At 36.8% G+C, this 10,129-nt stretch overlaps 2 protein-coding genes across 4 annotated transcripts in view; one reads left to right on the top strand and one right to left on the bottom strand.

Annotated features, from left to right (window-relative positions):
* The first annotated feature begins 633 nt into the window (after window positions 1–633).
* On the top strand, window positions 634–4,273 carry LOC112518077 (60S ribosomal protein L5-2-like). The gene is made up of 9 exons (XM_025125646.1): window positions 634–671; window positions 979–1,048; window positions 1,527–1,618; window positions 2,009–2,135; window positions 2,219–2,298; window positions 2,380–2,496; window positions 2,835–2,969; window positions 3,290–3,459; window positions 4,006–4,273. The coding sequence occupies exons 1-9, from the start codon at window positions 669–671 to the stop codon at window positions 4,124–4,126; spliced, it is 915 nt and encodes a 304-aa protein (XP_024981414.1). The 5' UTR covers window positions 634–668; the 3' UTR covers window positions 4,127–4,273.
* An 829-nt stretch (window positions 4,274–5,102) lies between these two features.
* Window positions 5,103–10,129, bottom strand: part of LOC112518559 (GPN-loop GTPase 3) — a 6,347-nt gene continuing 1,320 nt past the window's right edge. Inside the window, exons 2-10 of one of the 3 annotated variants that reach the window (XM_025126293.1) lie at window positions 9,453–9,549; window positions 9,104–9,212; window positions 8,939–9,020; window positions 8,630–8,715; window positions 7,534–7,637; window positions 7,324–7,454; window positions 7,137–7,230; window positions 6,232–6,287; window positions 5,103–5,401 (exon numbers count right to left, since the gene is read on the bottom strand). In XM_025126293.1, coding sequence (XP_024982061.1) covers window positions 5,302–5,401; window positions 6,232–6,287; window positions 7,137–7,230; window positions 7,324–7,454; window positions 7,534–7,637; window positions 8,630–8,715; window positions 8,939–9,020; window positions 9,104–9,212; window positions 9,453–9,497 — 807 coding nt within the window. In that variant the 5' untranslated portion in view covers window positions 9,498–9,549 and the 3' untranslated portion in view covers window positions 5,103–5,301. The remainder of the gene's footprint in view (window positions 5,402–6,231; window positions 6,288–7,136; window positions 7,231–7,323; window positions 7,455–7,533; window positions 7,638–8,629; window positions 8,716–8,938; window positions 9,021–9,103; window positions 9,213–9,452; window positions 9,550–10,129) is intronic. The other 2 variants (XM_025126294.1, XM_025126295.1) reach the window with 2 other exon arrangements.

The raw sequence follows: 10,129 nt of genomic DNA, 5'->3' as shown, positions 1-10,129 counted from the left end.
ATATATATATATATATATATATTAAATACTAATAATAATTAAATATAATATATTATTAAATCGATTTGATGTTTTGTAAATTTTAAGCATATCACAATTCTCAAACATTCAACACCCCCTTATTAAAGGGGTGCCATTAACACTCCCCAAATAAAAATGTCTTAAATAGAATTATTATTCAAAAATTAGATGTCAAACAGACTAAAAAAATAAAAGTCTAAAACATTATAATCAGGCTAAAACATGTATAATTTGAGGGTCATATGTTCCATTTCTCATATCGAAACTTGCTTATAAATTATCATTTGATAATTTATATGCATATATTCATACCCATATAACCACGGTTTTAATCCAGTTAAATCTCGTGAGTCAGTGGTCATGAATTTGAAAACCATTTATATGACCATTTCAGAAAACAAAAACAAAAAATCAAAAGGAATGATCACTTATTAAAAGTAAAGGGACTGTTTTTAACATATAAGAAAAGTTGAAGGTCTCTTTTGCCAATTGCATTATAAAAAGCAATCCCAGCCGTCGATCTTGATTGTCATTGGGACCCTAGGGTTGTTGGCATTCGAACGCCTTAATTCCTTCTTCAAATCTCCACCGTCTCCGCTATCGCTTTCCCTGCCCACCGCAATCCTCCGGCAGACCGGAAATCCGCCATGGTAATGCTTTCATGATGTCTTTCTGTTAACATAAGAGTTCTCATATCGGGCACAAATCGACCAATTGTTGTGTTTGTTTGGCTTTTTTTTTGGTTTGATGTCATGTGCTAACGTATTTAATCGTAATTGTTCGTATGCTCAATCTTCTTCGCATGAAAATTTCGATCTTTTTTTGTTGCTGCATTGTTTGTATGATTCAACTAGAGGTTGGTCTATCGAATTCAAAATGCATCACCAGTTAATATAATGCGGATTTGTGGTTATTAGTGATGCTGTAAATTACAGTCATTTGGTTTTGTGCTTGAAGGTTTTTGTTAAAGCACAGAAGTCAAGATCGTACTTCAAGAGGTTTCAAGTAAAGTTCAAGCGAAGGAGAGGTATGAATATACCTGTAATTTGTCATGTTGTTTGGTTTGATGGAATGATTTCGAAGCACTTGGATATTTGGATCTTATTGAAGCATTTGGATTTAGAAAGATTTAGAAACTTTGGTTTGTAGAATTTTGAATGGAATTGAGTTCCACCTTTTTAAATAATTTATAAAAACAAATTATAAATTATAATAATTAAATTACCTTTTTTATTAATTTACTATTACAAAAGAATTTACCTTTTTCTAAAAAAATTATTACACACAAATCCTACGAAATACCGTGAAATACCATCAACATCAACCACCTGGGATATCTAAATCTCATGTTTGTGGGATTTCAATGAAATGAAGGATTTCAAATCCAAGCAGTCATTCAAACCAAACATGGGATTGGAATGGAATGGAATTGAATTCCAAATCTGATCCAATCTCGCCAGCCAAACGGATCCTTAATGTATTTTACTCCCATTTGTTGAATGCAGAGGGTAAGACTGATTATCGTGCAAGGATTCGTCTGATTAATCAAGACAAAAATAAGTACAACACTCCAAAGTACCGCTATGTTGTGCGATTTGTATCCTTTTCTTTCCTAGTTTTTGGTCATTTACACTCTGCTTTTGCTGGTGACTATACTGGGTTCTATATCAACAAGTGTTCATATGTTGTCTGATGTAGTAAAGTTCATTGCTCAAAAAATTGGATCCCTTAGAATGTTCATGGATTGCACGCATATCCTTAATATTTCAGCTTGTATTTTAAAATTTTAATTTTGCTTCAACATTATGAGTACTGTACTTGGTCAATTGGGATATACTTCATGTTCTACAATTAGGATTTTGATGGGTTTCTGTATTCAAAGTTTTTAGAACCTCTAACAATCAGCATCTGTCAGATTTTAGAAAATAGCACAGCGTTTTCTATAGTAAATAGTTTGCTGCAAGACTTTTCTTAACGATGGTATTAGACCAACAAGGATATAGTTGCACAAATTGTATCTGCTAGCATTGCTGGGGATATGGTTCTTGCGTCGGCTTATGCTCATGAGCTGCCTCATTATGGTCTCAAGGTTGGGCTTACAAACTATGCTGCAGGTATTGATCCCCCCTTTATTTAAATTTGTGTTTATTGTGGTAGAAAATTGGCTGAAATTTGCTGTTCAAAATTCTGATTGTAGCTTATTGTACTGGACTTCTGTTGGCACGTCGAGTTCTGAAAATGCTTGTGATGGATGAGGAGTACCAAGGAAATGTTGAGGTTTGTAGCATAGATGTTATTTTTAATGGCTTCACTCTCTAAGATGGATTAATTTTCAAAATTGTGTGATTAAATTTGCAGGCCACTGGCGAAGATTTCTCTGTTGAACCTGCAGAAAGTAGGAGGCCTTTCCGTGCTCTTCTGGATGTTGGTCTGATCCGAACAACCACTGGCAATCGTGTTTTTGGTGCTCTCAAGGTATATAGTTGCTCTTGCTTTCAACTTATTAAACTTAAAACTAAACCAAACGAGCCCAGTGCCGGGAGGGTGGGGATGAGAGTAAAATACACGCAGACCTGTCTGCTACCCCAGACAGTAGAGCGGTTGGTCTGTTCTTCAATTTATTTGACTCTTCTCCCTTTATGTTGCATGTTGTTTTGACGTTCTTATTCTAGAATGGAAAAGAATAGCATTTTTATCTATTTAATCTTACAACATCTCTACAAGTATTATAAGATTTAACTCAAATGCATGAGCATGAGACTCCAACTGTTGACATGGGATGAACATAGATTTTTACATTCCGAACTTTTCAGGGAGCACTTGATGGTGGACTCGACATCCCTCACAGTGAAAAGCGGTTTGCTGGATTTAACAAGGACGGGAAGCAACTTGATGCTGATGTCCACCGCAAGTACATTTATGGAGGACATGTTGCTTCCTACATGAGGGTATGCATCTTATGCTTGCAAAACTCGATCTTTATTCAGAAAGCTATGTGAATGAATACCAGATCAAGATAATTATAACTTTGAGGGTCAACTCAACTGCCAAATAAAGGGTTAGGCCTTGGGGTCCTCCCCATAGGTTGCCAGCTCGAGTGTCCTTGGAGCAAAATGCAGATTTTTTCTGGCTGTTCTGTTATCTTCAGGGTGCCATGAGATTAGTTGAGGTCCACAGAAGCTGGCTCGGGCACCCACGGTTACCCCAAAAAATAAAGTTAATTATGTTGCCATGCTTCAAAACTATATGTTTTCTTGAATGAATGCAGACCTTAATGGAAGATGAACCAGAGAAGTATCAGACACACTTTTCTGATTACATAAAGGCTGGGGTTGAACCAGACAATCTTGAAGAGCTTTACAAAAAGGTGCATGCAGCTATTCGTGCCGAGCCTAACCCAAAGAAATCCGAGAAGCAGCCTCGTAAGGAGCACAAGAGGTAATAATCGTTTCTTGTGCTTATTTTGTCTGGTGCTGCACACACACACACACACACACTAGTAAGAGCATCTCCAATAGTTTCTTCAAAACAGAGAAAACAGTCATAATCTAAAAAGAACTTACATTCAACGCCAACAATTTCTTCATTTTGGAGATTCGAATGCTAATTTGTATTACAATATTCAATGCAGTTAATACCCCATATTTGAAATAAGCTTTTTATAAAATAGTATAAAGAACGATTGATGATGCCTTTTTGTATGAAAATCGAACAAAGAACTAAAAAGAACAATTAATAACATTTCTCTGTACTCCAAAATTAAATTTTGGGGATTTTTCCAAATGTGGAGAATTTTTGTTCTCTTTTCTCCTTCATTTTGGAGAATGATTACGGGATCCTTTCGAAGCAAAATTTCTTTTGAAAAAATTCTCGATTTTTTTTTATTTTGGAGATGTTTTAGTATACAAAACCGGGAAGCGTTTAGATGTGATGAAGTAACTGGCTGTCATTTTATTGATTTGTTGTGTGAATTTTGGTGTTCAGATATAACCTCAAGAAACTGACTTATGACGAGAGGAAGCAAAAGCTTATCGAACGGTTGAATGCTCTGAATGCTGCTGCTGGACGCCATGATTCGGACGACGACGAAGAGGATGACGAGTGAAGATTTAGAGGTATTTAGATAGTAAAAAAGGAAAGATTTTTGCAGCTTCAGTTTTGTGGGGTTTTGTTGCTTCTTAGAATTGTAGTTGAGAACTTTATACCATCTCCCTGAGACCAAAATTATCAATTGAATCTTTAACTTGTTTGATTTTTTTCTTAAAATGGAAAGTTTTTTTTTCTTATTAGTATGTGGCTGTGTTTCCCCTTGGTTTATCTTTTTGCCTTTGAAACGGTATCGTTGGCTGTTGCCGGACTAATCTTGGTAAATTGTAACTTTAAGACATGAGCTCTGATAAACTAAGTGGCCACACCGTCTAGAATTGAACCTTGGGTGAATGGAATATTCTACCACATTCCTTGACCATCAAATAAAATCTTTAATCCAGTAAACGCTAACTTGGTAAAAGTTTTTTTTTCACCGACCGAATCGGAAAGTAACCGCTTTCTTACCATGTAAGATTCTTGACCTCTGTCATACTTGCTAAGTAAACATTTACCCAATAAATGTTCAGTAAAAACCATGGCTAAGGGACTTTATTTTATAAAGAATTCGTGAATACCGCAACATATCTTAAAGTTTAATGTGTTTTTAACCGAATTTCACCATTTCGAAAGATTTTAAAAGTTTTTTGGTTAATTTCAAGAGACTTTTCGGTTTTTTGATTGATACTCCTTGTATTTTCTAATATCCCAGAGGACTTCTCGAACTTCAGCGGTGCAACTTTCTACCTCAAAACGAATCCCGCTTACGAAAATAAGTTGAGCGGGGTGCACGAAGCCCACTCAGACATATCTAGGTCCGCCCCTGATCTGAACCCACCCAAGTGAGTACGGGGTTGTTTATTACCCAGCTTATTATTGGGTAAAAGAGGTGTTTACTCGGTATGAAGGGATGTTTACCAACTCCTAACTCCTAATCGGTTTAACGCTTACCCAATTTATGTCAGTAAACGACCTCTAACCCTACCTAAAAGGTGGGAAAAATGCAATCGTAAAATAGTAAATGTACACAATTAACAAACACCAATCGTTCACAATATCATCAACGATATGCTGAAAGAAAACCAATTCTGAAAGTTGAGAAAGATCGATCACATACATCTCCCGGTGCAACATCAATTTGTAGGGATTCATCATGGGTTCGAGGCTTCACCAACATAATCGCATAAACGACTTCTAGTCTTGATCTTCATCTTGGTCAAAATCTTTAATCTTCACATCAGCATCTTCTCCAAATTGAATACAGGTGTCGATTTGGGAAAGAACATACTGTATGCTGCAAATGAAACGAAGAGTAGAATATAAGGAGATTGATTGTAACTTCGTAACGGACAAAGAAAAACCAAACCAAACAATCCCAGTATCGGGAGTTGGTATGTATACAACGTGACCTCTATCCCCGTAAGGAATAGAGCATAGTTGCTTCCGTGAAGACCCAGGCTTGTGAAAAGAGTCATCTACGAAGAAATTTGAATTCAAAAGAGATGAGCTTGAGAACAGGGAAAGAAAGCACCGAAAAAAGGCTAGGTAAAAGCAAACACCACCACCACAAAAACAGAGGCAGGTACAAGGAAACATAGCGACACAACCCTGAACCTATCTAAGACGTTGGTAACCTATCAGCCAGCATCCTAACCCCACACCCCACCCTCTACCTCAATTCATCTTTGAAAAGAATCAAGAAAATACACGTATAGAAAACGCTAAAGGCATCTCCAAAATGGAGAATCATAATTCAAAATCTCCCAAAAAATTACATTCAACTCCAACAGATTCTCTATTTTGGAGATTACATCGTTAACTATATTATTGAAATATTTTATACATTCAGTGAAATATCATCTCTCCCCTAACCATTTTAACATCAAGGTTTCGTATTTGTTGCAATATAATAAAAAGTTATTTCTCTCATGGTAATCAATTTTGGGGAGTTCTCTAATTTGGAGAATTTCACACTCTCCTTTCTCCATTTGGGAGAAAGTCTCAGAGAATCTATTAGAGCAGAAAATTTGCCCAAAATCTCCATTTTGGAGAATCTTTGGAGATGCTCTAATGCATTTCAAAGCTCACATGCATATATGAGATGTAAAAGATATGAGAGTTCACCTGCTCTCCTTCCTTAAATCAAGTGGGACAAAGCTCACCATGCTATACTGATCGACCTGGTACACCATAAAAGTTAACGGTATTAATAAAAACAAGAAAACTCATGCCACTTTAATTAAGTAGCTCCCACGAGATGCAAGATAAGGAGACGACATGAAATTTTTAGGCAGAAGAAAAATCTTCGTACATCCCAGCGAGAGTTGTGTGATCGATGCAAATTGCCAGCCAGCTCAAGGTTTTTGAATAGAACTTGAACAAATGAATTGTGAACTAATCCTAGCTAAAATTTTGAACATCAACTGTCGTAAGTCTATAAACACAAATTAACATATGGCTAATACCATATGAGGATCAAATTCTAGTCTACCTATAAGCCTAATGATACCAAGTGACCTTTGGCCCAATAGTATCAACCCTAGCTCATGGCTCTTTTTAAACATTTGGCACATCAGTTTATTGACTGTTTCACAAGTGAAGAGAGAAAAGCCTAATGGTGATTTATGGAATCAAAACCCACATCTGATACCATCTCTAACTCCCTGCCTCAAAAAATTGATTCAAGACCACACGCATTAACTTAATAAACAAGCAACTGAAATAATCCCATTTAAACCACTTGGGTCATGGCGCACTGGTTAAGGCTCAAGGGGATGTAGTGGAAATATCATCTTCCCTGGGTTTGAATCCAGGCGCTCCCAGAGCCCTTGCCATGGAGCATAAGCTAGCCCGAATACCCACGGTTACCAAAAGAAGAAATAACCCCATCTATGGAATAGATTATTCATATAGTACTAACAAGTCGGTGAAAGAACTCCATGAATCATTTTAGATGTTCCAATCAGAGAGAATATTTTAGATGTTCCAATCAGAGAGAATATTTAAGTCTAAGTGGATTTAAAACTTACCAAGTCAATTAACGCCTTGTTAAGCTTTTGGAATTGAGGAGCCATGCGCTCGTTCAGTTCTGACAGCAGAGTCTGAGGCTCTGGGTTCAGATAACTATTGGAGATCAAACGGAACATAAATTAGAAAAATAAAGCTGATTATAACCGAAATCTATAAAAACACAATCAAAGTAATATAGCAACTAACTCTTCAATGTCTCTTTTTCTAGTCACGAGGTCCATTTTGGAGAGAATGTTAACATGAGGTAGTTCAAGTTGAACCATTGCGGAAAGAGAAGCCATACAACCACTAATAAACTTGGTCACATCCGTGATGAACTGATATAGGTAGGAAAATAATCAGAAAACTGAATGAGGCAAGCAAGTAGGTGGCTGAACAGAAGAGGCCAGTACAAACCTGAGAGTCAAGCAAGTACACAGCACAAACATTGAAATTCTTACGCTGCAAATGCTCCACAAAGTTCTTAAGAACCGGAACATGAGAAAAGAGTTCTATCTGACCTATAAAGTGAAACAATTTCAAGAAATTAGTCTACTATGGCGTAACGTATGTCAAAGCAAACATGGTAACAAATTGATAAATGAGCGGTTACGTAAACAAAATTAGTAAAAAAACCATGTGTAATGTAAAACTACAAAATAAGAAGAAAAAAATAAATGAAATGGTGCAACAAGCAGTGACAGAGTTGGGAAGGGGATTACCAGTTGTGCCGCCCCCCAAAAAAAAAAAAATAGAGCAATTATGATCAATTTGTAAATTTTGCCACCCTTGATAGATTTTTTGGACTTGGCTACTGGCACAAAGTTCCCACCCCATATAGGATCTAATGTATGCGTCCTTTTTTGGCTCAAAAAGGGTGTTATGTTTAATTACTGAGCCATTGTGGCAAGAATGGAACTTGACAGCTCGCACTTAGAGAACCCGTCTTCCCCATTTAGAATTCAAGTCCTTAGTACTCAGATCAGGAAACATACCTACACAACCCCAATTTTTCACAAAGCTTCATAGAGAATTTAATTGAAACTGTACTCACCACCATGGAACATAATTATAAAACAGAAAACATAACAGATATTAATAATTTTTGTAAGTGCACTAACTACATCAGAGGGCCCAAAAGCATTGCTCCATCTTGCTAGTAATATAATTGGAAGATTTTTGCAAATAAGTAAAATCTAATGAGATTTTTTCAATTTCACATAAAGTGTCTAATCAAGTCAATGACATGCATGAGCCATTGCATGCAAGTCTCAGAGAGAGGACAGACAGTCAGATAAGAATTTCTCATCCATGTTTAACTGCAAACTCCATTGATAAGATAGAAGATGATGCTAAAATCATGAAGCATCATTCAACATGCATAGTGAAGATGTTGCTATTTTGACTTCCATTGGTTTAAACATTGCCAAATACTAATATGAATGCAATTAATTTTCTTCTTCAGGAAAAGGCTCGATTCAATAGCATTGCCCTTTGTAATGATCAGTGGTACCTGGGCAATCAAATACTAGGTAATCATCTTCCATGTAATTTTCCAACTCTTCGCTTAACCACTCATCCAGATTTTCTTCAAGGTGTCTGATGAATGGGATTTAAGGAGTTCAAATTCATTGATAGAAAAAAAAAACTACATTGCAGCATAAACAAATGCTGTGTGTGCATGGGTGTGTATTTGACATAGACAACATCCCTGGTAGCTTGGCATGCACCAAGATGGAAGGACATATTAAGGATGGGTGATAAGAAAAAATACAGAAACAAGCATTGAGTGAACGCAGAAAACACAACTGGGAAAGGATACTCCATGCAGTACATAAGACCACCATTTGGACCAAGTCCAAGCTCCTCCATCACATCATCCAAAGATATAAGTTCCCGAATATCTGAAACCACATATGTCACTGCTTATAGGAGGAGTCCATTTATGAGGATTATAAGACAAATAAGCTAAAGTGGACCCATTTACCCATGGCCACTGGATAATCAAAATTCTCTGCAGCAGGATCTAGGTTCACTATATGAATTGTTCGCCGAGTAGCTTCACAGTGTTGGTACAAGCTTGAGCAATAAGTAGACTGAAAGTAGCAAAAGAAAATTAGTGATCTGGCAAAAACCCCAAAATGTACCAAGGGAAATTGACAAACATAGCCAAACTACTCAAAGCAATTCAGTTTATAGCCATTTCAGGACCCTTTTTCACTAAATAGCAAATCCTAATGCAGAAGGCTTGCACATATGTGTAGGGATTGCTTTTCGGCAAAAAAATCCTTACGCAGATATTTCCCAATGCATAAGGTAATTAGATTTCATGTTACCTTTCCACTTCCAGCAGGACCGATTACAAGCTGAGCATAACCCATAATTGCCCCCTCTTTGCTTTAATCTCTATCTCTTCTGCTTCTCCCCCTCAAACTGATTTACCAATTGAATATAGAAATACAAATAAAATTGGAGAGCAGAAATAACCGAGTAATTGAATCAAGAGCATATGATGCCGCCCAAACACCAGGCACAAATTATAAGTTCAAACCACAAGGGTGATGAGTGGTTGGTTTGAGCTTGGCTCCAAAGGTCAAAAGTACGTGGAGGTCCTAAGTTCAAATCCAAGGAGGAATAAAAATCCCCTTGTGGCCACGGAGGTTCAGATGCGGTGACTCTGGGCTATCTGCAAAGCAGGTGGTCGCCGTGGGATTAGTCGGTTCACATAGCGGGTTGGATATCCAAGTTAATCAAAAATAATAATAATAACAATAATAATAAGTTCAGGCACCAGGATGATCCATAAAAACCAGATCGATAAGAAATACATAATAATAAAACCTGAACCAATAATAAAATATGAACCCAGGGTTCGATTCCAGGTGTATACAACAATTGTGGCCACTAAGTTTATCAGGGCTGATTTCTTGCACTCTCAATTTGCCGGGATTAGTCCAGGCATAGCCTGGGACACCCTTCCACTATATATATATATATATATATATATATATAT

The sequence above is a fragment of the Cynara cardunculus genome (genome assembly GCF_001531365.2).
Source record: "Cynara cardunculus var. scolymus isolate 2C chromosome LG 9, CcrdV1, whole genome shotgun sequence".
NCBI classification, from domain to species: domain Eukaryota; kingdom Viridiplantae; phylum Streptophyta; class Magnoliopsida; order Asterales; family Asteraceae; genus Cynara; species Cynara cardunculus.
This window is presented reverse-complemented; position numbering and strand designations above follow the sequence as displayed.